General features: G+C 39.8%; 1 protein-coding gene across 2 annotated transcripts in view; it reads right to left on the minus strand.

Annotated features, from left to right (window-relative positions):
• Nucleotides 1-5,041: 5,041 nt before the first annotated feature.
• Nucleotides 5,042-25,649, minus strand: part of pinx1 (PIN2 (TERF1) interacting telomerase inhibitor 1) — a 97,947-nt gene continuing 77,339 nt past the window's right edge. For both annotated transcript variants that reach the window (XM_043682401.1, XM_043682408.1), the window contains one exon: nt 5,042-6,077. In XM_043682401.1, the coding sequence (XP_043538336.1) occupies nt 5,436-6,077 (642 nt within the window). In that variant the 3' untranslated portion in view covers nt 5,042-5,435. The remainder of the gene's footprint in view (nt 6,078-25,649) is intronic.

A 25,649-nucleotide genomic window follows, 5' to 3' on the forward strand; every position in this document is an offset into this window, starting at 1 on the left:
TTGGGGTCCACATCCATAGATCCCTCAAAGTTGCCACACAGTTGATAGGCTGGTTAAGGTGTGTGGGCTTTCATTAGTAGGGGAATTGAGTTCTAAGAGCTGCAAGGTTATGCTGCAGCTCCATAAAGCCCTGCTTAGACCACATTTGGAATACTGCGCTTAGTTCCTTATCGGAAGGATGTGGCAGGTTTAGAGAGGGTGTAAAGGAGATTTACCATGTTGGTGCCTGGACGGGACAGCATGTCTTATGAAGAAAGGTTGAGAGAGCTAGGGCTTTTCTGAGTGAAGCAAAGAAGGATGAATGGTGACTTGACAGAGCTCTACAAGATGATGAGAGATATAGATAGAGTGGATAGCCAGAGACTTTATCCCAGGACAGAAATGGCATTAACAAGAGGGCGTAATTTTAAGATGATGGGAGGAAGGTTTAGGGAGATGTCAAAGGTAGGTTCTTTATGCAGAGAGTGTGGGGGTGTGTAGAATGCACTGCCGACAGTGGTAGTAGAGTCTGATACGTACGGACAATTAAGCGACTCTTGGATAGTCAAATGAATGACGGTAAAATGTTATGTATGGAGGTTAGTTTGACTTTAGACTAGGATAAAAGGTCGGCACAACATCGAAAGCCAAAGAAACTGTATCCTGGTCTACTGTATTCACTGCTCACACTGTGGTGTCCTCTACGTTGGAGAAAAAGCGTAGATCAAGTGACCACTTCATAGAAAACCTATGTTCTGTCTGCAAAAAAGACCCTGTGCTTCCAGTTGCCTGCCACTTCAACACACCAGCTTGTTTCCTGGACAACATCCCTGTCTCAGGCTTGCTGCAGTGCTCCAGTGCCGGTCAGCATATGCTAGAATATGCACTTCATTTTCCACTTAGGATTTCTATGGCCTTCTGAACTCAATATTTTAGGGTTTGAGGCACTTTCTCCCAACCCCCAAACACCAGGCCTTGTTTTCACATGGTCTGCTACTACACACAACCCATTGTTCATCACTAATTGCCCCCATTAGTCACTATTCATTTTCCTAGGCTGATTATTATCCACTCCATTGACTGTCCAACTGATTTTCTCTCTTTTAGCTCCATCTCCACATTTCATTTATTCCTTTCCCCCTCCCCCATGTACCACATAAAAATCAACATTTTCCTAGCTAGGAGGAGTTTTGAAGGGTCTAGATCCAAAATGTTAACTCTGATTTTTCTCCACAGATGCTGTCAGACCTGCTGAGCTTTTCCAGCGATTTCTGCTTTCATTTCCAACACCCATTTTTTTTTTTACATGGAATGTTGGATTGGGTGGAGATTATGAAAGGATGGCAGAGAAACATGGGGCAGATGCAGTGTAATTTAAATAAATGAGAGGTTATCACTTTGGTAGCAAAAATAGGAAGGCAGGTTATTATTTGACTGGCTGTAAATTGGTAGGAAGGTTGAATGAGACCTGGGTGTCCTTATATGGTTACTTTCAGTGAAGGCTGCACAAATGCAGCATCAGTAAAGAAAGCAAACTGTATGTTGGCCTCCATTGCGAGAGAATTTAAGTATAGGAACAAGGATGCCTTGTTGTAGTGATACAGGGCACTGGTGAGGCTACACCTGGAATATTGCATGCAGCTTTAGTCTCTTTGCAGGATGCTTGTGCTAGAGAGGCAGTACAGCAAAGGTTTACCAGATTCAAATCTTGGGATGATAGGTCTGATCCATGATGAGGAGTTGAATCAGTTTATGATTATATTGGTGGAGTTCAAAGGAATGAGGAAGAATCTCATGGGAACCTATAAAATCATAATAGGACCAGACAAGGTCGATGCAGGGAGAATGTTTCTGATGGTAGAGAGTCAAGAACCAGGGGCTACTGTCGAAAAATAAGGGTAAACCATTTAGGAATGAGATGAAGAAAAATTGCTTACATCGGGAGCAGTGAGCCTATGGATTTCACCACCAGGGAAAGCGGTTTGAGGCCAAACCATTGCATGATTTCAAGAAACTAAATAAAGCATTGGGGGTGAAAAGGATCAAAGGATATGGAGGAAAAGCAGGGTATTAAATTGATCAGCTATAATCATAACGAATGGTAGAGCAGGCTCGAAAGGCCAAATGGCCTACTTCTGTTCCTTTTCTTTTACTTCAACGAGTGTTGAAACCAACAGTTTCCTTTGTTACATTCTGTGGAGTACAGTCAAGGGCATGAAACAGGATCCAAAGGAAGATAGTGAGATTGAGGCTGGAGATGTGAAATGAAAATGGCTTGGCATTGTAGGTTTGCTGTTGTGGACAGTCAAGCTAAGAAATAAGGGTTAAAGAACATTTGCAACAGTACTGTTAAAATGTAGAGGCCCCTGGCATTGTCCTTACAGGGTGTGGAGACCATTGTCAATATTTCAATTATTCACACTGATTTGTTCTACATTTCAATTGTTCCCAATGAGAGTACATCTGGACAAAAGTTTCTGCAATGGAATAGATGGGAAGGCCAGTCCTGTCTCCGTAGTGACTACAGCAATGGCTATTAAAATATATATCCAAAAAACAACAAGGTACATTCCCACCCCCTCCCCCATCACAATAAAGAAATGCCCCTAATTCTCCTGTAATCAATGTGCGTCAACCATGAGTCATGCCAGTAAATTTAATTCTCTGAGCTAACCTTAACAAATAATGATGATATATGTGAATAATTAGATTAGATTAGATTACTTACAGTGTGCAAACAGGCCATTTGGCCCAACAAGTCCACACTGACCCGCCGAAGTGCAACCCACGCAGACCCGTTCCCCTACATTTACCCCTTCACCTAACACTACGGGCAATTTAGCATGGCCAATTCACTTAACCTGCACATTTTTGGACTGTGGGAGGAAACCGGAGCACCCAGAGGAAACCCACGCAGACACGAGGAGAATGTGCAAACTCCACACAGTCAGTCACCTGAGGCGGGAATTGAACCTGGATCTCTGTGAAACTAATTTAAAGTGAAATTTAAAATTAAGATGACACCATGCCATTTTTGTGCTTTCTACCTGCACAGTTTCCACAGATTGAATCTAGATATTCTGATCTTTATTAGATGAATGCCAGGTGGGATTTCCAATTGATCAAGTTGAGGGTGTAACCCATCACCATAGAAATTTGCAAGCTCTTTCAAAGATTTTGGCAATAGTTATTCATTTACCACTTCGGATAAATTAGGGGCAAGCAAAGCAGCACATGATCCATTATGACGTGCAGCCTCATCTTTAATAAATACACCTACCTTGGCCTGGAATCTGTGACAATAACAACATGCACCATCCTCTACATGAAAACGTTGCCCCTTAAATCCCTTTTAAATCTTTCCCTCAACCTATGCCCTCTAGTTCTGGACTCTGCCAACTCTCTTTTTCTAGAATGGTCCTAATATTGCATCCGCTATATTTTGCTTCTCTTTTCTTGATTTGCTGCAAGAAATCTTTTAACTTTTTTAATTCTCACAGACATTGCTCACTGGCCAGCATTTACTGCCCAGTAGTCCTTGACAAGGTGATGATGGTGGTGGTGGTGAGCTACCTTCTTGAATGGCTGCAGTCCAAATGCTGTGGGCAGACCCATAATGCCTTTCGGAAGGGAATTCCAGAATTTTGACCTCTAGCAGTGATAAGTCCAACAACAGAGAATCTAACCATCACCCCAAGATGTTCAATGGCAACACCATCACTGAATTCCCTCATTATCAATATCTTAGGGGGTTACCATTTCTAGAGCGGAACTGGAATAGCATATAAATAGTTTGGCTACTAGAACAAGTCAGAGGTTAGGAAATCTGCAGCGAGTAACTCATCTCCTGACACCTAGAGGTTTATAAAATCATGAGGAAAACGGATAGGAAAAATAAACAAAGTCTTTTCCCTGGGGTGGGGGGAGTCCAGAATTAGAAGGCAGAGATTTAGGGTGAGAGGGGAAAGATATAAAGGGACCTAAGGGGCAACGTTTTCCACACAGAGGGTAGTGCATGTGTGGAGTGAGCTGTCAGAGGTGGAGGAGGCTGGCGCAATTGCAACACTTGCAAATGGGTATTTGAATGGGAAGGGTTTGGAGGGATGTGGGGCAAGTGCTGGCAAATGGGACATCTGTTCGTCATAGATGAGTTCGACTGAAGGGTCTCTTTGCGTGCTATACATCTCTATGACTCTAAAGCTTGTTAAAAAAGCACATATCAGAAGTATGATGGAATACTCGCCACTCACCTGGCTGAGTGCTGCTCCAACATCACTCAAACAGCTTGATATCATCCAGGAAGAAAAATGTGCTTAGCACCACATCCACAAACATTCACTTCCTCCACACTGATTTTCAGTAGGAGCAGTGTGTACCATATATAACATGCACTGCAGACATTTACCAAAGCTCCTTAGGACAGCACCTTCCAAACCTATGGTAACACCAACACCTGTAGGTTCCCCTTCAAGCCATTCTCCGCCCTGATTTTGAATATATCACTGTTCCTTCAGTACAGCTGGGTTAAAGTCCTGGAATACCCTCCCTAAATGATACTGTGGGTATATCTACACTGCTGCAGTTCAAGAAGGCAGCTCACCATCACTTTCTCAAAGGCAAGTGGGGAATGGGTTCGATTCCAGCCTCCTACGACTGTGTGTGGAGTTTGCACATTCTCCGCATGTCTGTGTGGGGCTTATGCCCGAAACGTCGATTCTCCTGTTCCCTGGATGCTGCCTGACCTGCTGCGCTTTTCCAGCAACACATTTCCAGCTTCCTCCCACAGTCCAAAGGTGTGCAGGTTAGGTGAACTAGACATGATAAATTGCCCATAGTGTTCAGGAATGTGTAGGTTAGGTGCATTAGTCAGGGGTAAATATAGGATAATAGGGTAGAGGAATGCAACTGGGTGGGTTATGCTTCGGAGGATCGGTGTGGCCTTGTTTGGCCAAATGGCCTGTTACCACACAGTAGGGATTCTATGATTCTAATGGGCAATAAATGATAGACCAGTCAGCAGAGCCCACATGCCAAGGATAAATTAAAAAAAAAAGAAACTAAATAGGTTTCAAGCCAAATTTAATTGGGAGAGGCTTTTTGGACCTCTTGCTTCAAAAACATTTGCTCCAGAAGTAAAAATGTAGAATAATAATTAGAAAAGGCAATTGTTTCTGAAATTGCAAACTGAGTAAATGAGTGAATGATCAGTTCTCCATATCCAAAATATATTTACAAATTTCATTTTATGCATTTAAGAGAAATTGTTATAACTTTGTTTTAAACACATTGCTTAACCAGTCGGTTCTCAATAATCAATCTTGCTGCTTATGCTTAATTAAGAACAGCAGTTGCATTAAGACCACTGTTTGATAAAGAAGTTTAAGTACATATTGCTTGTAAAATAATTCATCGTTTGGAAGGTTTTCAATAAGAAATGTGCACAGTTTCTGCAAGCCTCAACACTTCTGTTTCTTTATTTTCTTCTTCCTTCTTTCTGTTGAATCATGACAAGATTGAGAAATCTCATTCGTCAAATATGGCACCTTCTTAATCTTCTTCTGTTTGTTCTGATCCTCTCTGCATTCCTGTTCATTGTGCATCTCTGATGACTCATTGACCATTGAGTACTGATCAACTGGAATCATTGATTCAACTTCTTCTAAAGGACAAACTTTCTGATCGAACGATACCAAAAGTTTTGCACTATTTTTTCTGGACGACTTTTTACTTCGGCAATTTTCCTTAACCGAGCTATCTTCAATCAGATCATTATTTATCTCCACATATTCTCCACTTTTGGCTTGCTTTGAGAGTATGGGCTGTTTGTCAAGATTGCAAACCCTGTTGGCATCTCCTCTGCTACATTTCTTTCTCTTCCTTTTTACTTCTTGAAATGAACTCTCATCATCTCCTGCAAGGTCTTGAGTAGCACAAACTTGATGGATCTCATGCTTTGCTTTAGGTTTTTTCAGTTGTGCCATCCTATTAGCAAAGTACTCCTGCATTGTAAGAGAACTGGTCACAGTATTTATTTCAACTTTGGGCTCTGAGTCACCAGGAACTTCTGGGTCATTGTCAGGCATGAAACAGGTGTCACTCTGAAATTTCAACACAAACATATATCATTAAAACATACTTCTTTGAATATCAATGAACAAATTATGAATATAAACCATAACTTCCACAAGATTTAATATGCTTAAAGCAATATTTAGGATACCTAAAGGTTCAACACCTCACATACAAAAATCACTTGCTCAAGAATCTGTTATTTATATTTGGTAAAATCAGTAATAATACACAAGTCTAGTGCATAAATATATAATACAAACAATAAATTCCATAAATATATATATCAGATTTGGCACAGCATGTGGAGAGAGGAAAACTTAATGTCTTAGGTTACTGAACTTTTGCCAAAATCAGAAGAAGATATCGATGTAACAAATTTTAAGTTCAGAAGTAGTGGAGGAGGGAATAAAAGAACAAACAGAAAAGTCTATGGTCAGATGGAAGGTTGGAGTGATCAAAATAATAAAAGGAATAATCGTTGCAAATTGAAAAAGAGATAGAATCAGTCAAGAAATAAAGGCCAATGGGAACTGCAGAATAATTGCAATACAAAAGTATGGAGAAATAATTGAGTTCAATAGTTTCAGATCGTAATGTTGAGTCTACAAGGTTCTAAAGTGTCAATGAGATGCTGTCAAGCTTTCTTGGAGCTTGACTAGAAGGGCATAGGAGACTGAGAGCAGTCAGAGTGGAAATGTACACAGAATTAATGTGGTAAATAACCTGAGTTCAGGGTCATACTTGCAAGATGGTCAGAAAGTAATTATCCAATCTATATTTGGTCTCCCAAAGTTTATAGTGTGACAGTGAGGTCTAACATTTTCCTCTAACATCAAAATTGAGAGAAGAACCTTTGGCCACAATCTTTGGCACAATTGACTCATGTGCAACCAATGAATGTCTCCACATCCAGTCTAATGATGGAAGGAAGGTTGTTGATGAAGCAACAGAACAGGAAGTGATGGCCTCATGGTATTATCACTAGATTATCAGATCAGTGACTCAAATAATGTTCTAGGGACCCAGGTTTGAATCCCTCTACAGTAGATGGTGGAATGTAAATGAAATTAACAATATCTGGAATTAAGTGCCTAATAATGGCCATAAAATAATTGATTGTTGGAAAAACCATTACCCTCTGGGTAATTCAGGATGGACGACTGGTAAGGACAAAATCAAGTAGATTTTTGTTGCTTGTTGTCGTCTAACCACCTGTTGCTGGTCCTGTATGGCAGTTACAACTTTCTAGACTTAGTGAATTTGGTCAGCAGAGATACTGCAAGCTATAATCCAAGTCTTATTGCCCTCTGTGCTTCTTCCAAGTGGTGGTCCACATGGAATAGTGATTAATCAGTTAAGGGAAACCAACAAACAATATTACCAGGTGGTTTTCTTTTCTGTGCTTGGCCTCAATTTAAGGCATCCCAACTCAATATTGAGGACTCCGAGAACCATTTCCTCCTGACTATATAATCACTGTGTTGCCATCTCTGATGGGCTTGGTGGTGTCATAAGACATACCAGGAATGGTGAAGGAGCAATATACAGTATCAGGTGTAAGGGATGAATCATTGAATAAGACGACTTCAGGATTTTGCTCAAATAGTCTGTGTTGCAATTTTGGCAGAGTTTGCAGGGTTACAGGTTAAGAACGCAAATTTAAATACCACTTTGATTAGATTAGACTACTTACAGTGTGGAAACAGGCCCTTCGGCCCAACAAGTCCACACCGACTCTCCGAACAGCAACCCACCCAGATCCATTCCCCTATATTTATCGCTTTACCCACCACTACGGGCAATTTAGCATGGCCAATTCACCTAACTTGCACATCTTTGGACTGTGGGAGGAAACCCACGCAGACATGAGGAGAATGTGCAAACTCCATACAAACAGTTGCCTGAGGCAGGAATTGAACCCTGGTCTCTGGCACTATGAGGTAGCAGTGCTAACCACTGTGCCACTGTGCTGCCCACTTTATGCTGTATAGAGAACAATTTGTTAAAACCACAAGCTCCTGAGATGGGGGAAAAGATAGGCAAAGAGAAAAACATTAAATCACATCTCGCATCTCCAAACTATGCAAATTTTACTTGCCTTCTCTAGATCTACCAGCAAGTAATGCCAACAAACAGTGGTTCCCAAAGTTGAATAGCTCACAAGGGCATGGTGCACTGCATGACTGTGGGTGGGGGGAAGCAGTGGCACATGCATAAAAAAATGCTATTGCCCTACAACAAATAAATATAGACACAAAAATACATTTGATCAGAGAATTTTGCTGTAGTTACCATGGCCACTCAAAGAATAGGCCTCAGCTTTAAACAATTTGGTTTATCTTAACATTAAAAGATAACAAGTGTTAAGGTTTCAGATAGGATTCATTCCTAAAAAAAAAGAAAGATCTAAACTTCAATTTTTCATTCAAATGTCAGAACATAATTTTAGATGAACATTGTAATCTGTATTAAAATATTGAAGGGATTATCAAACATCAAGATCAGGAGATTGAAATAAGTTATTCACAAATCCACAGTGATACGAGCGAATCAGGATATCAGGAATACCAGCAAAACTGTAGAGTCTGAATTATATTACTGAAGCAAACTGTTCAGTATGAGAAGAAACCACAAATTTCTGGGAGGGTAGGAACAGAAGCTGAAGCAGACAAGCACGACTGAAGTCACAAGTCCTGCAAGTTTATAAAATATTCTTGTAAAGACAGAACTTTAGGCTACAGGAAATGTGTACAGCACTTTGGCTTCAACCATAAGTACAATGTAACCAATCTGGATGGCATTCCAGACTTGCTGTCTGGTTTGATTATAATATATCGAGTACGCATTCACCAAGTACACCTTCATCTCTTACTTTTGGATGAAAAATTCCACAGTAAGTAATTGTAATGAATCACCAAGTACGTTTAACATGACTGAAGCTGACGGAAGATCCAAAAGAACACAAATGGTGGGATTTTCCTTTGGCTTGCAAGTTGTGTACTTTTGTACTTCTTAAATCTCAGTACTGATTTGAGTATGGGGGAGAATCTGGAGGAGACATTTGGATGCTTACCTGGCCCTGGGTCAACTGAGGTGCTTAAATGACTCACATGCCTGCTTGGAGTGTCCCGTGCCAACCAGAAGCATTCCCCATCTTTCCCTAAGGTCATGCTCCCCTACTTTTAAACTTGCCTCACCACCTTCATCACTGGGTTGTCTAGCCAGTCAAAACCTGCCAATACCCCAAACCTAGCTCCATTCACTCCTGTTCACAAACTGCCTGTAGGTCCAGCATGGCCATCACTCAAACCAGCTGGATTAGCTGGCAGGACTGCAAGGCAGTAGCTCAGTTAGATTAATTGAATTTTTGGAGGAAATAACAGGGAGGATTAATGAGGATCGTGCAGTGGACATTTGCGACATGGATTTTGACAAGGTATTTGACAAGATCCCATGTTGCAGACGAGGACACAGGGGAACATGGCAAACTGGATCCAATGCTGGCTCAGTGACAAGAAAAAGAGTAATCGTCAACAGCTTGTTTTCCATTTGCAAGAGCAGATTCCAGTGTTATCCACAGGGCTCAGTATTTTATTACTTGATGTTTGTGATATTTATTAATGTGGAAGGCATATTTGGGAAATTTAAAGAATACAGAAAAATTGTCTTATAGCTAAATTTTGAAAAGGTTGGCTGCTGACTGCAATAATGTATCACTCAATTAGTTGACTGGGCAGAAAAATGGCAAATAGAATTCAACCCAGAGTGCAAGTTTACGCAGTTGGGGAGGTTCCAACAAAAAAAGGGAATTGGAAGGTACTGAGGGAGATAGCAGAATGCATGTTCACAGGTCCCTGAAGGTGGCATAACATGGACATAAAGTGGTAAAGACATAAGGATGCTTTACTTTACGATGCAAGGTATCAAATACAAATGCAGGAACCACAGAAGTCATTAGTTAAGCCACAGCTGGAGTTTCATGTACAATTCTGGTCATCACATTATAGGAAGGACATAATTCTATAGACAGGTGATTTACAAGAATGTTGATAGGCTTGAAAATTTCATCCATGAGCAAAGCTAGGAGAGGGTTCTTTTCCTTAGAACAAGAGGAAGCTGAGGGGCAACTTAAGTGATGCGTGCAAAATGATGAGGAACTTGCAGAGAGTTAAATTATCAAAGGACACAGATTTAAGGTGATTGCTTTTTGTCACCCTAAAGGGTGTTGAGTGTCAGAATTTGATTCCCAGTTTGATAGTTAAGTTGTTTTTGATAAATGCCCAATGAGAAATGATTGGAAGATGTAAGAGATATAATACGATATGGTAATTTCCTAAAATTTCAGTATTTATATATCTTAAAATATTTAATGTCGAAAACATTAAATCCTCTCACCTTTTCAGTCATCATGCCATATTTTTAAATGAATATAACCTAGTCAATTACCGCCCTAAAAGACCAACACTCAAACATCGGTAAATGAGATTTACCAGAATGCTGCCTGGACAGGAGGGCATGTTATATGAAGAAAAGTTGAGGAAGCTAGGGCTTTTCTCATTGAAGTGAAGAAGGATAAGAGGTGATTTGATCGAAGTGAACAAGATGATGAGAGGCATAGATAATGTACAGTCAGACACTTTTTCCCAGGGCAGAAATGGCTATCACAAGGAGACATAAACTTAAGGTGATTGGAGGAATGTTTAGGGGAGATGGCAGAGAGTGGTGGGTGCATGGAATACACTGCCAGTGGTGGTAGTAGAGTCAGATACATTAGGGATATTTAAGCGACTCTTGGATAGGCACATGGATGATAGTAAAATGAAGGGTATTAGGATAGTTTGATCTTGAGTAGGATAAAACGTTGACAACATCAAGGGCTCAAGAGCCTGTACTGTTCTATGTTCAATGATAGATGTAATTAACATGATTACAATAACCTGACAACCTTCAACCAATAACCGGTTTATAAACGCCAGTGTGAATTCTCCAGGACCATTATTAAAGCCTTGGTCTGAACACTGACATGGACAGAATACAGAAATTCCAGGAAGTTGCCTGTAATATAGATTGCATTTGAAAAACCATGACACCAAAAGAATCCTGGAAAAATTGATTGATGGAATTTTTTTTTGATTGGGGGTTGCGGGGGGTAGACACACAGGGGATGCTGCACAGGTTTAAGGCTTAGCTGTCTTCCTCTGTGCCAGCTATGTTGTTGATCATCAATTATTTTTTACCTCAGGACGTCGCCACAGGAGATTTTCATACCATTTTATTCCCATTGTAATTTTCTTTTAATTTCCAAGAAATGGTTTAAATATTAGTGCCCTACCAAGCCAAATCTTAATCAAATCCAGCTCTATAGCCAGAATGCATTGACCACATTTCCTTGCAAGTTCAACTCGTGTCCAGAAGCGAAGGCAGTAACTTGCCAAAATAGCTACCTAACGACAGAACTATTTCTAAAATAAACTCTTGCTTTTTCACTGCTATATAAAGCAGCATTATTTTACTAAATATGCAAGGTTCATAGATGATATTAACACTCCAAATCTGATCTAGGCATATTATATGATTGTTTTCACTAAAAAAAAAATCACAGAATCATAGAATCTCTGAGCGTGGAAGCAGTCTATTCAGCCATCGAGGAGATAACAACCCTCCGAAGAGCATCTAACCCAGATCCACCCCTGTAACCCTCCATTTCCCATCGCTAATCCACATAGCTTGTATATGCCTGGACACTAAGGGCAATTTAACATGGCAAATCCACCTAATCTTTGAATTGTAGGAGGAAGCCAGAGGACCAGGCAGAAACCCATAAAGACACAGAGAATGTGCAATCTCAACGCAGGTAGGCTGCAACCAAACATGGGTCCCTAAGCTGTGAGGCAGCAGTGTTAATCACAGCAGTGCGAGTCACCATGCCATCCAATGTTGTACTAACTTCCAACAGTAATATAGCACTGCAAAGCCATGATGGTCAAAATAATGTTATTAAATTACTAATTTTGTGCAGCACTGCAGAAATGTCATGGCCAAGCTGTTCTTTATCAGTACTGTTCACATTATTCAACTGCAAACCGCTGCTTGAAAACAGTTCAAGTTTATATCTTAAAGTAGAAAAGCTTGATCACGCGTAATGTGCTCTCAGAAAAAAAGTTAACTATCTTTTCAGGGATAAAGATCAGGAAAGGCTTTATAAGAATCAACTACTGGTGATTTGTTTACCACATCCCATAATAGTTACATGATCCAGAAATGGAACAAAAGCCAAAAAAGCTCTTTAGCATTAGTTACACAACAGTAATTGTTTTGATCTCTGATATAGTAACTCCAGTAGCATACACCTGAATTTATGGGAATGCTGGGATTTACGCTCCACTAAGCACAGAGCTAGCAGGGCATGGAGACAGGTAGGGGACACCTCCCTATAGTCAAACAAATTCCTGGCAGATGAATATGGAATATTTTAAGTTATCAGGGAACAGTTGAGAGTTTGTTTTAAACAAACAAAAGCAGGCCATGGAATATTGTGACTATTATAAATTGAGTTCACAATCATTAAATACTTAAACTATAATCTTCAAAGTTTCACTGCAACCACGGGGATCATTAATGTACGAATGTATTCTAGGCTATAATATTTTCAAAGCTCTGCTTCCTTAAACAACTTCAATCCAATACCTTTTTAATTATGCCTCGCTGAAGAAGTTGGGGTATAATAATTTTTACATCATTATATAAATGGGTTGTTGCTGTCCTTGCTTTCCATAAACTGTTTGATTAAGCACAGACTGGAACATCTTGTTTCATAGCTCTACAGACAATTAAAAACAACAATCTTGGTTCAAAACAATAACCACTTTCTGCATGGTTATTACATTCGCAAAACATTAATAGGTTGAAATTGTTCAGAGCAAGTAAAAGTTCAGTTTTTTTCTACCACAATTAAAATAAATAGATTAAGAATAGTAAGCCAAAATATCAACCCTATATCTCCTAGCTCAATCTGAACCTGAGACACAAAGAAGTCTGTGTTGGTCAACAGAGGTGTTTTAATGAACAGCTTAAAACTAAACTAGTAGTAATAGCACAGCACTTTAGGCAGCATCCGAGGAGCAGTAAAATCGACGTTTCGGGCAAAAGCCCTTCAATAAAGCTTTATTCCTGATGAAGGGCTTTTGCCCGAAACGTCGATTTTACTGCTCCTCGGATGCTGCCTGAACTGCTGTGCTCTTCCAGCACCACTAATCCAGAATCTGGTTTCCAGCATCTGCAGTCATTGTTTTTACCTAGTAGTAACAGCAGAATACAGGGGACTCTTCCACCAAGTGTGAAGTAGGAACAGAATGTCAGACACCAATAGGAATACACAGCAGTCTGGGAGAGTGTGACATTTTAAAGTCCTCCACCTGCAACTCTGAAGGCTTTGGGCTCTGACTTGTTGCCTACTTGACAGGGAGCAATTGAGGTGTTGAATGGTCCACCCATTTTTAGACCTCCTATGGTTCTATTTGGCCAATTAATGGATTGGTAGCCCAGCAACATTAATTACCTGTGCTGAAAGTGGGATAGGAGAAGGAGGGGAGGGAAGCAGAGCATGAACTCAGAGGTGTCCAACACCATAAGGAGACAACTCCCACAAGACCTGACACCCCTTCAAACATCACCCCCGATCCTCTCAAAACTGATCCTTCACTCCCCACTTTCCCCTGACTGGGTTAGCCAGCTAAGTTTTGTTGATTGCCCAGATTAACCTGAAGTCACATTCCAAAAATAATCTTGTGGTTCTGCCTCTGATCCAGCTGTCTGAAGGGCTTTTGCCCAAAACATCGATTTTACTGCTCCTCGGATGCTGCCTGAACTGCTGTGCTTTTCCAGCACCTCTAATCCAGAATCCAGCTGTGTCAGCCTTATCTTACACATGTGGCATACAATCAACCAGTCTGATTGGCTGCTAGTTTTGTAGTCCCAACAGCATCAGTTTTGAGGGGTGACCATTGCTGGGAGAACAAAACTAGTGCCCAATGAGACCAGCTGGTACATCTCTTAAGACAGGCCTCCCTCCTCAGATAGAAGTAGTAGTCTCTATTATAGGCAATTGACACACATGAAATGTTAAACAGCTGTCAATTCTTCAGATGGCAGGGCGAGAAACCCTACCATTCAAAATACCTTCCTACTGGGAACGGCAGTTGCTGCAGAAGCAGGACAAGGCCATGGAGAGGTCAACAAAAATGGTGTCTGCTGGTACTAGTGATCAGTGAAAATATGGTGATGATGATTCTAAAAGACCAAACACTCCCCACCCACCTACAGCATGAGACTGGGTGTGAGACTCTTTCCTATTCTCCAGGCTACTGTTTGCAATTTGGTCTACCTGTTCTTAGTAGGAGGGAATAAATTATTTTGCAAGTACAACATTAAGAAATTCAAAAAGAATTACAAAACAAGTATTCATTATTGTTTGAAATGTAAAGGCTAAATATTCTACAAGTACAAACAGAGTTTCCTTTAAATAAATAACGCATTGACTAAGCAAGGTCCATGTTAAAATAATGAGTTTTAACCACCATAGCTACAGGGCTCTACTGGTCTTTTGTATTTAGAAGAGCAGGAAAAAAAAAATCAGCAAGAATCTCTTTGCTAATACAGTCTATGGCAATTTGTGACTTCCTACTTTCAGTCAAAAAATTGTGCCTCAATTTATCAGTAAACTTGGACATACAAGATCAAGCTATTAAGTCATACAATTCAAAATCATTAATGTAAATAGTATAAAGTCGCACCCAAAAGCAGATCCCTGTGGAACACCATGTTACAATCAGTAAATAAACCCATTATTCTTGTACTGTCTTCTAGCTCTCATCAAATCAGCAACACTTCCATTTCGTACTAGGTACTCTATTGTTTACTAGTAATGTTTTGAGCTGAAGATCAATGTATATCTTCTGCAAGTTCACACACACAGAATCCATAGACAATCCCCCTATACACAAATTACCACTAAAAATTCAACTAACGTAGTCAGACACTGTTAACCTTCAAACATCTCTGGAATCAGTTGATAATTGTCCAAGTGCTCAGCCACTACCTCTGAAACATTCCTGCAATTTCCTTACAGCTGATCCTATAATGAAGATGTACATAATTACTTGGCATCTCCTTTCTCCTTAGATAATGGAGTGGCATTTCTATTTTCCAATTCAAATGCACAACTGCTGGAATCTTTTAAATTATTAAATTTCCTCACCAACTTATCGGAATACTCTGCAAATCTTCAAATTCTAAAGTTTTGCCTTTAACTTAAGCCCCACTCATTTTCTCCATTACCATTTTAAAGAGAACTGTTATTAAATCTGCTGAGTTCCATTACTGATGTATTTTTTAAGTCTTCTGTACTGCTACCATTTTGCCTCTTCCTTTGCTGTGAAGATGGATACATTTTAATAAGCATTACATTGCCTTATTCATTATATCACATTGAGGTTCTATTGGACCTTTGTGAGGCCTCTTCTGCTGTACAGTGTCCAGTTCTAGTTGTCCAGCTACAGGAAGAATATTATTAAGCTGGAGTGGGGTCAGATGAGAATTACCAGGTATGGAAGGTTTGAGTTATAAAGAAAGGCTAAATAGTCTGGGACTTTTTTCACTGGAGCGTAGGTGGTTGAGCGGCAACTTGAAAAGTAGTTTATAACATAATGAGGGATAGAGAAAGTTAGTGGCAGTTGTACTTTCCCTAGCATGGGAGATTTCAAGAATGGGGTGGGGGGGGGTATATTTTAAGGTGGGTGAGAACGAGAGCGCGAGATGTAAAAAAAAAAAGGCTTTTTTTTAAAAAAAGGAAGGAAGGTGGTGTGTATTTGTGGAATGAACTTCCAGAGGACGTGGTGGATGTAGGTACACTTATAACATTTAAAAGACATTTGGTGAAGTACATGAATAGGAAAGATTTGGAGGGATATGGGCTAGCAGCAGGCAGGTAGGATGAGTTTAGTTTGGGATTATGGTCAGCATGACTAACTAGACCGAAGGGTCAGTTTCCATGCTGTGTAGCTCTATGACCCTTGCCTGCATCCACCTTTAACTGGGCTGCATTCCTTTTTCATCACACACTTACCCTAAACTGGAAACTTCAAAAAGGGTAGTCACTAATGACCTGAGGAATTTAGACAGGTACCATGGCGAAGTGAACCTCAGAGAAAGAAATTGGCCAGTGAAACCAAGTCATGTTCTTGTTGTCATTTTAAGGAATCATCAGGATCAAATGCAATCAAAAAAAGGTACATAAACACCCTTAAAAAGAAAAGGCAACTGAATTGGCTTAAACTTCAAGTATTTAAAAATTCATCCTAAAAGGGAGGATGGCAATAAACTGGTTAGGTCATTATAATAAAAAGTGATGACTTTGAAGTTGAGGAGGCTCTTACCTGACAAATTTACTACAAGTACAGAAGAAAATTATAGGTTTCCTTGACAGCATATACTCAGTGTAACATGTTCACAGATTCCAGCAAAGCTTTTGATTGCACTTCAGCAATCAGTCTGGATGATAGAAAAAAGGTAGATTAGGAAGCAGATGTTTGAACTGGACTAAAAAGTGACTACAGAAAGCAAAAGGATGCTTACGAATGGAGCTGCTGTGAACAATCAAGATGCAACTTACATGTTGCCACTACTTTCTACAATGAACATGAACTTTACAGAAGTGGGGTCATCATTATACTGTGATACATTAAATTTGGCCAAAGATATGACCGGAGATTGGGAACAGACCAAGTCACTCTATTTCCGTCATTTAGCACTGAAACTGATACGTTATTTTCCAATCTAATTAGGCTTGTACTTAAGATGAATTTTATACCATTTTATCATGCTTGTATAATGTGAATTTTGTCTTAAAAATTGTTAACTTTGTTTGGAATATCAATTATGAATTCACATTGGACATTAGTGGTTTCCTCTGGGTGCTCCGGTTTCCTCCCACAATCCATAGATGTGGAGATCAGGTGAATCGGCCTTGCTAAATTGTCATAGTGTTAGGTGCATTAGTCAGGGGTAAATATAGGGTAGGGCAAGGGGTCTGGGTGGGTTACTCTTCAGAGGGTCAGTGTGGACTTGTTGGGGCGAAGGGCCTGTTTCCATACTGTCAGAATCTAATCTAATCTAATTAGTTATTTAGAAAAGGGCTAGAAAGTGGGCTACATGTTCATATCTTATTTGTGAGTGACAAGACTCTGGTTTCATATTAGTGATGACCAGAAGAAAAAACCCATGAAAATCATGATCTGTAATTAATTTGGGATTTCACATTTAGATCAGGTTTTTCTGGATTATACATTTTTAAAAAAGCTATGGAAAAAGGTGCAAAATTATTTACAAGGATGATAGCAGAACTGAGAGGTTTTACACAACTGGAATGATTGATAAGCTGAGACCTTAAGACAACTGAAGTGACTTAGTACAGGTTTTTAAAATGATAAAAGAATTTGAAATGGTTGGGATAGAAAAGTGGTTTCCACTGTGGAGGAGAAAGTCTATAGCATAAGAAAAAAAAGCCAGTAGCATATAGAAGACACAAATAATCCCAACAGGGATTTCCACAGAAATGTTCTTTATCCAGAGAATGGTTAGAAAGTGAAATTTGCCATCACAAGTAACAGGTGATTTGAGCAGTAGAGCCATATTTAAGGGGAGGCAAAATAAACACATGATGGATAAAAGAATACAGGAATATGTTGAAGTGGTTAAGTGAACAAAAGAAATATGCTGTTTGGATTAAGTGCAGTGGAGAAAGGGCTCTGAAAAGCATAAACATCAGCATGGAACAGTTGGGCTGAATTGGACTTCTTTCATTGGAGCATGGGAGATTGAGAGGCAACCTTATAGTAATTTATCAAATAAAGAGGGTTATAGATAGAGTTAATAGTAGTTGTACTTTACGTAATTTTACATGGTTTGAAGTGAAGGCTAAATATCTTCAGCAGCAACAGAAAGCAGGTTTTTGATTGAAAGGAATGGAAGTTACAAAGTCACAGATATTGGTTTAAACATGTCAAATGGTATTTATTGAAATATTTAAATTGGTGAACCAAAAGCTCCAACAGACAACATATCCAGATAATAACCATATTTCCTTTGTCGTCACAAGCCAACCTATGTGGTGACAAATAAGACGAACTGCTAAAATCTATGTTGTATGCAGGAGGAAGCTTTATTTGCGAGTTAAAAAAGGAAATTAAAATCACTGGCTATCATTACCAACATATTCTTCCTGTGCTTTCATCCTTCAAAAACTGCTGATTCCAAATATTTCTTGCAAGAGTTTAACATATTATGCTTGAAACAGAAGACATCCATCTCACATGTATACAAGATAATGAGTGGAATAGATAGAGTAAATAGCCAGATACTTTTCCCCAGGGCAGGATGGACTGGTCCGAGGAGTCATAGTTTGAAGATATTAAGAGGAAGGTATAAAGGAGACGTCAGAGATGGGCTCTTTACGCAGAGAGTTGTGAATGCATGGAATGTATTGCCAGCTGTGGTGGTGGAAGCAGAGTCATTAGGGACATTTAAGCGACTGCTGGACATGCACATGGACAGCAGTGAGTTGAGGGGTGCATAGGTTTAAGTTATTATATTTTACATTAGGATTAAACCTTGACACAACATTGTGGGCCAAAGGGCCTGTTCTGTGCTGTACTTTTTTATGTTCTATTTCTTGTTGCTGTTTAACTCCAGTAATATCAGTTACCAAATAGCTCACACTATCAACAGAAACAAATGCAATCACCAGGCTCCATCAGATAAAACTAGATACAAGATCACATGACATTATTTGAAATTGCACATTTCCATACTTCACAAATAACCTGGTAGGCAAGGAGTGATGAGATGATTTGTAAACCACATTACGGCTAAACATATGAAACAATCCAAAGTAACAACTAAAAATGTAATCATAATCAAAACAACTAGGTGTGGTTTATTTTAAACAATCCTATATTTTACCATCTCATCCATGCTGCAAATAATCATTGAAGTGCCTATTTCATAACATTACTTTTATAAATTAAAAATTAACATTGCAGTACAGGATTCTGAGGAATGCAGCAAAAACAGAAAAATACAACCACCAGAACATGACAATGTTCGAAACCATAATGTACACACCTTGGTCAGGGGCAACAAGAGTTAGGCTGAAATTCACATGAAATGAATACTAATTTAAATTTCAAACTGGCAACAGATTTTTCCCAAGATTCAAATCATCTAAACCAAATTGTTAATTTGGTCAGGATTAAACTTGCTTTCAATCTAGGAACAGTAGCAAGATACCCCACATTTGATTGAAGTTCTGTTTTCAGTAGTGGACTTCAACTGTTATTCTAGATTGCACCTGCTTTCTATGGCCCAAAAAGCAATAACTCCCACTACGGATCTAGTTTGCACAGTTTCTATTGCACATGGGTGATTACTGAATACCATCTTCCCTGGTCCTCCTAGCAGTTCTCAAGTCCACACCAGTATAGTGCAGCAGGACCAACCACAATGAAATTCACTGTGACTGCAGTAACCCTCCTGTTTGCTAGATTTCCATAAAGAAAGTCTCCATTTATCTTCAGAACAGCCTGAGTTTACTACTACCTCCCCATTCTGAATGTCTTGACAAACCAATAGGGAGAGAAAATGCAAGCGTGCTTTAAATGTAAAAAAAGGAAATCACCCTCAGTCTTTTCATCAATGGTCAGGAGCTGCTAGTTTCAGACAATATAATGTTCCAGTTTACTGCTCAATTACAATTTAGAGACTTCAGTATTTGCTGCTTTCTGTACCTGCCCTTGGAAATTGCTAGTGTACCAGGCTGAAAAAGGTTGTTGGTCTGATGTTCTACAATTTACTTATTTTGAAGTTTGTGAAAAATCAATAGGCAAGACATTTTGCTAGAATGCCTGGCCTGTTTGCAAAAAGGGTATTCTGCTGCAGGTTAATTAAAGGGAAATTTTACTTATGTGCCAGAAAAAGTATATTAAACTGTTAAGACAGAGTTTGGATGAGTCTTTCTCTCATCCCACTCCCCCCTGGGCACAACATAAATATAAACGCGTCACCCATTTACTGATGAAGCCAGATATATACTTTATCTAATTTTGGTTTAGAATAAACAAGGTCCATCAACCAAGCTTTTTCTAAATAAACATTGATTTGTAATAGAACCAGACCTTTTGACAAGGATGCAAAGCTATTTAGCAGAGTTTGATATATGCAAGTATAAATATTTATCCTTCTAAATAACCTACACAATTAAAGAAATAGCCTTCTCTGCAAAATTAATTTTGGAAGAAGTTGAACATTAAGCTCTTGAAGGAAAAAAGGAAAGGGTATGAAATGTTCAAGTGGCTTGCAGTTGGCATTATAGTACACTGACTAGTGCCACTAAAAACAGGCAGTTGTCACGGGAACTTTTGAAAATTCAAGAACTTTCCATAGGTAATGGAGGTTTCAGATGTCACACAGACCCTCTTGAAGAACTTCCTAAAAGGCAGAAAAGCAGCTAGAATGCTTTTCTTTCTCTCTCTCTCTCTCTCTCCCTCTCTCTCAACGGACTGAAATGGTCAAGAACACCAGATCTGGACAGCTCTTGTAGCCATACACCCAGATATGTGACATCCAGTAAATCCGGCAGCTATCAATCTTAGCTTTAAGAATGTAATTTCCACTAAGTACTTTTAATTTAAAAATGCTTACTGTCATTTTAATCATTTTACCTTAAAAGAAAATCAGTTCAGGCACCTAACATTCCCTCTGAGCTACACAGCCAAAGGATCCACTCATGCCAGTCAGGGGGCTGACAATGCCCCAGCATTGATTTCATATTTGCAAGTCACTGCCATGCATGGAGGTCCATGCAGGAGAAAACAAATTAGAAGGAACATAGCAGGTATCTTGGTCTTTTGAAAAGAACCGCTATCCACAATCCTTTAAACATTGACCCCCAAATAAAAAAAAAGCGCTGTCATAAAGTGCATCCAGAAAATCTCGCTTACAGCGTGGCACAGTGGCTAGCACTGCTGCCTCACAGCTCCAGGGTCCCAGGTTTGATTCCAGCCTCGGCCGACTGTGTGTGGAGTTTGCACATTCTCCCAGTGTCTGCGTGGGTTTCCTCCGGGTACTCTGGTTTTCTCCCACATTCCAAAGATGTGCAGGTCAGGTGAATTGGCCATGCTAAATTGACCATAGTTATTAGTGAGAGGGGGGTGGATTACTCTACAGAGGGTCGGTGTGGACTTGTTGGGCCAAAAGTCCTGTTTCCACACTGTAGGGAATCTAATCTAATCTTCAACATCATCCCTGAGACAGGCAGAAACTTGCACAGGATCACTCTGTATAGTACAGATAGCAAATGCAACGGATTGTCAACAGGTCCTGGTCAACAGGAAACACAAGGTGGTGATTAGATCTTCTGAGCACGCAAGTTCTTGGGCAATACTAAGTAAAGCTATAATCAGAAATTGGTAGTCAAAATATAAAAGGGCCGTATTGTTCCAAAAGGAACATCTTTACCAAGAATGGTGATTAGCATAAGTACATTTAAGGGTAAGCTAGACAAGTAAATATGAAAAAAAAGAGATAAAATAACTTTGACAGGGTATAATTCAAGAAGGTTCATGTGCAAGACAAATACCAGCATAATCTAGTTGGGCTGCATGGCCAGGTACTGTGCTGCAACATTTTCATTCTTTGTAAAACAATTTGACACTGGGGTAGTAACTTAGTTGCCAGTTATCCCAGTGGTATAACCTCAATACCAATTAATGCACAGCATTGAGCTGTTTTGTATACAATCTCCAACATGAATAGACTTCTGGGAAATGAACAGGTCCATGAAAGTTGGCATTCTGGAGAAATAGTGCACTATCACAGACAGAACAGCACTATATTTTTCAATAGTTAAATTCAACAACCTGTAACATAAACTTTAGAATCAATCATTCACATGCTGATTATTGCAGAATACCAAACAAAATATGATCGCGAGTCACAAATCCATAATTCTCATTACCCATAGAAGTTGAAAATATTATTCCTAGAAAAGCAGGTCAAAAAAAAGCACTGAAGCAATAAAAGCAATGGTTCAAACAGCTCACACATAAAATGAAATAAACAAGATGCATATTTTAGGTGTGTATAACTCTGTGTAGTTTGATGATCTAGCCTCACACTATGAACACTAAATAGTCAGCTGAATATCTTATGAATGACAATGGTTCTCAACTGCAAGAATTGCTGCAGGAAAGCCTGAAATAAGAGAGACTGCTCACAGCACAGATCCTGTCCTTGATGACCAGGTGGACTTTCCACAGAGTTAAAGTGACCTGTTAGAAATAGCTGTTAAACAAAAAAAGATTTACAAGGATATTACCAAGGTTGCTATAGGGAGAGGCTGGTTGGTTGGTTTTTAACCCCTAGAGCATTGGAGATGGAGGAGTGATCTTATAGAGGTTTATACAATCATGAGGAGCATGGGTAGGGTGAATAGCCAAAGTCTTTACCCTAGGATAAAGGAGTCCAAAACTGGATTTTGGTTCAAGATGAGAGGGGAAGATTTAAAAAGGTTGAGGGATAACACTTTCATGCAGAGTGGTGTATGTATAGAATAAGCTACCAGAGGAAGTGGAGGAGGCAGGTACAATTATGATAGTTAAAAAGCATCTGGAGGGATGGGTTTATAAATAAGGATTTAGAGGGATATGGGCCAAATAGTCTCCCAGAAAGATGTTGTGAAACTTGAAAAGTTCAGAAAAGATTTACAAAGACATTACCAGGGTTGGAGGGTTTGAGCTACAGAGAGAGGCTGAATAGGCTGGGACTATTTTCCCTGGAGTGTCAGAGGCTGACGGGTGACCTTCTAGAGTTTTATAAAATCATGAGGGGCATGGATAGGGAGAACAACCAAGATCTTTTCCACTTTTATGGGAGTCCAAAAACAGAGGGCATAAGTTTAGGTGAGGGGGAAAGATTTAAAAAGGGACCTAAGGTGAAACACTTTCATGCAGAGGATAGTGCACGTATGGAATGAGCTACCAGAGGAAATGGTGGAAAGTGATACAACCACAACATTTAAAAGACCTCTGAGTGGGTACATAATTAAGAAGGATTTGAGGAGGATATGGGCTAAATGCTCGCAAACGGGACTAGATTAATTTAGGATGTAAAGTCGGCATAGAGGAGCTGGACCAAAGGTTCTATCTCCACGATGTACATCACTATGACCCTATAAATGGGACTAAGTCAGATTGAGACGTCCGATTGGCACAGATGAGTTGGACCGAAGGGTTTGTTTCCATGTTGTATGACTCCAAGTCTCTTGTGGTACAGTGGTAGCAGTTGGTTGATTTTTGGTGGGTCCAGTTTGAAAACCTTTGCCTCTTTTCAGTTCAAAAATCTGTACCAGCTAGGTATATTCTAATTGTTAAAACATGTTAAAATCTTTCAGACAATTCTGCTGACATCAAATTGTCAATGTGAGACATTAACAGTATTTGTCTGCATGTTATGTATTAATCAGACAAAATGCTTAAAAAAAATACGAGAATTAATTCTATAATCAACAAATGGACATTTGAGTCCTCCTAAGCTGCAGAGAAGTGTGCATCAGACAACATCTTATTAACTTTGGAAAAAACAGGGTTAAACAGCAGACCAATTAGCACTTGACTGCTCCTAGACTTTAACTCACAGGAGGGAGGAAAGCCTGATAAAGCTGATGTGCATTTTTAAAAAGCTTATCTCTGAGAACCAAGCAAGAAAATGAAAAATGACCCCTTCCTCTCTAGGATTAAACATATAAACTCTCCTACTGACAAAATGTATTTGAAAGGTCACTTTAGATTGTTTTGAATAGGATTAATCCCTTGGGAGGTTTCCAGCTCTCAAAAGTGTACACAGGGGAGTGGGATACTGATAAACCATTTAAACTTTGCAAGTTCAAAAATAATCATTGCATTATGTTGTACATGAAGGTTGCTGCAAACTTTCAAGAAATCAACAATATCTTTGGCTCCGTTGTCCGACTAAGGCTATATTCCTACTGTTTGAAGCACCAGTTACTGATCGCAAAATAAGAACAGCAAATTCTAAGAATATGCATCTTGTCAATCAGCTTCCAAAATCACAAGGAGAAAGGTTAATTTGTCTAGCATCTAGCAATACGCAAGGAGGTACTACGTCAATGATCTTTTCCTCATCACTGTTTTGGATGGAACCTTTGGACAGATGAAACAACCAATCAGATAATTTAATCTGTAATTGCTAACCTTAATATTGACTAATCTGGTGTAAATTTTCAAAATGTGGTCTGTTCTCCCGCATTTGGACACTTCCTTTCAATCATAATTATTCCATTAGAAAGAAAGAATGTGAAAAAACAGAAATGCTTAATTTAGATTAGATTCCCTACAGTGTGGAAACAGGCCCTTCGGCCCAACAAATCCACACCGGCCCTCTGAAGAGTAACCCACCCAGACTCATTTCTTCTGACTAATGCACCTACCACTATGGGCAATTTAGCATGGCCAATTCACCTGACCTGCACATATTTGGACTGTAGGAGGAAACTCACACAGACATGGGGAGAATGTGCAAACTCCACACAGACACAGTTGTCCAAGGCCAGAATCGAACCTGAGTCCCTGGTGCTGTGAGGCAGCAGTGCTAACCGCTGAGCCCACTTTAAAAAGTCTTTGGTACATTCTGCAGAGCCATTGTTGTTCAAAAAAAAATTTACAGATCTTGAGATTGTCCCCTCTTAGTTGACTCACGCCACAATGCTTGGTTTTCCATTCCCATTGATGGAGAAGTATAAACAGAGAGGAGGTGGTCCCAGATATGCCACCAGTGGAATGGTTTGCAATCTAAAATGTGGCCATTCATAGAGCCAAGCATAAAAGGTAGTGGGGGTAGAGATTCACCAAGGCCAGATCCCAGACGGCTGTTATGATAGTGAAGAGGTGATTCTATTTGAGCAGGATTGGGTGGGTTGGGGGGAGAAGGAGATGAGCCTTCAAAGTGGGCACAGGGGGTCCATTAAAGACTTATGCTGCCCTGCCACCTGCCCAAGCAGGGAAACCTCCCCCCCCCCAGGATCCTGATAAGAATGAAAACGTGCTCCTGAAATAAAATGTTCCAAGTTATGTATGTCATCAAATCTCACGTTTCCAACATAATTGTTGCTGGTCAAGCATAGGTAAAAACAATGACTGCAGGTGCTGGAAACCAGATTCTGGATTAGTGGCGCTGGAAGAGCACAGCAGTTCAGGCAGCATCCAAGGAGCTTTGAAATCGATGTTTCGTGCAAAAGCCCTTCATCAGGAATAAAAAGGCAGTGAGCCTGAAGCGTGGAGAGATAAGCTAGGGGAGGGAGGGGTGGGGAGAAAGTAGCAGAGTACAATAGGTCAGTGGGGGAGGAGATGAAGGTGATAGGTCAGAAAGGAGAGGGTGGAGTGGATAGGTGGAAAAGGGGCTAGGCAGGTCGGACAAGTCATGGGGACAGTGCTGAGCTGGAAGTTTGAAACTAGGATGAGGTGGGGGAA

The sequence above is a fragment of the Chiloscyllium plagiosum genome, chromosome 3 (genome assembly GCF_004010195.1).
Source record: "Chiloscyllium plagiosum isolate BGI_BamShark_2017 chromosome 3, ASM401019v2, whole genome shotgun sequence".
Lineage (NCBI taxonomy): Eukaryota > Metazoa > Chordata > Chondrichthyes > Orectolobiformes > Hemiscylliidae > Chiloscyllium > Chiloscyllium plagiosum.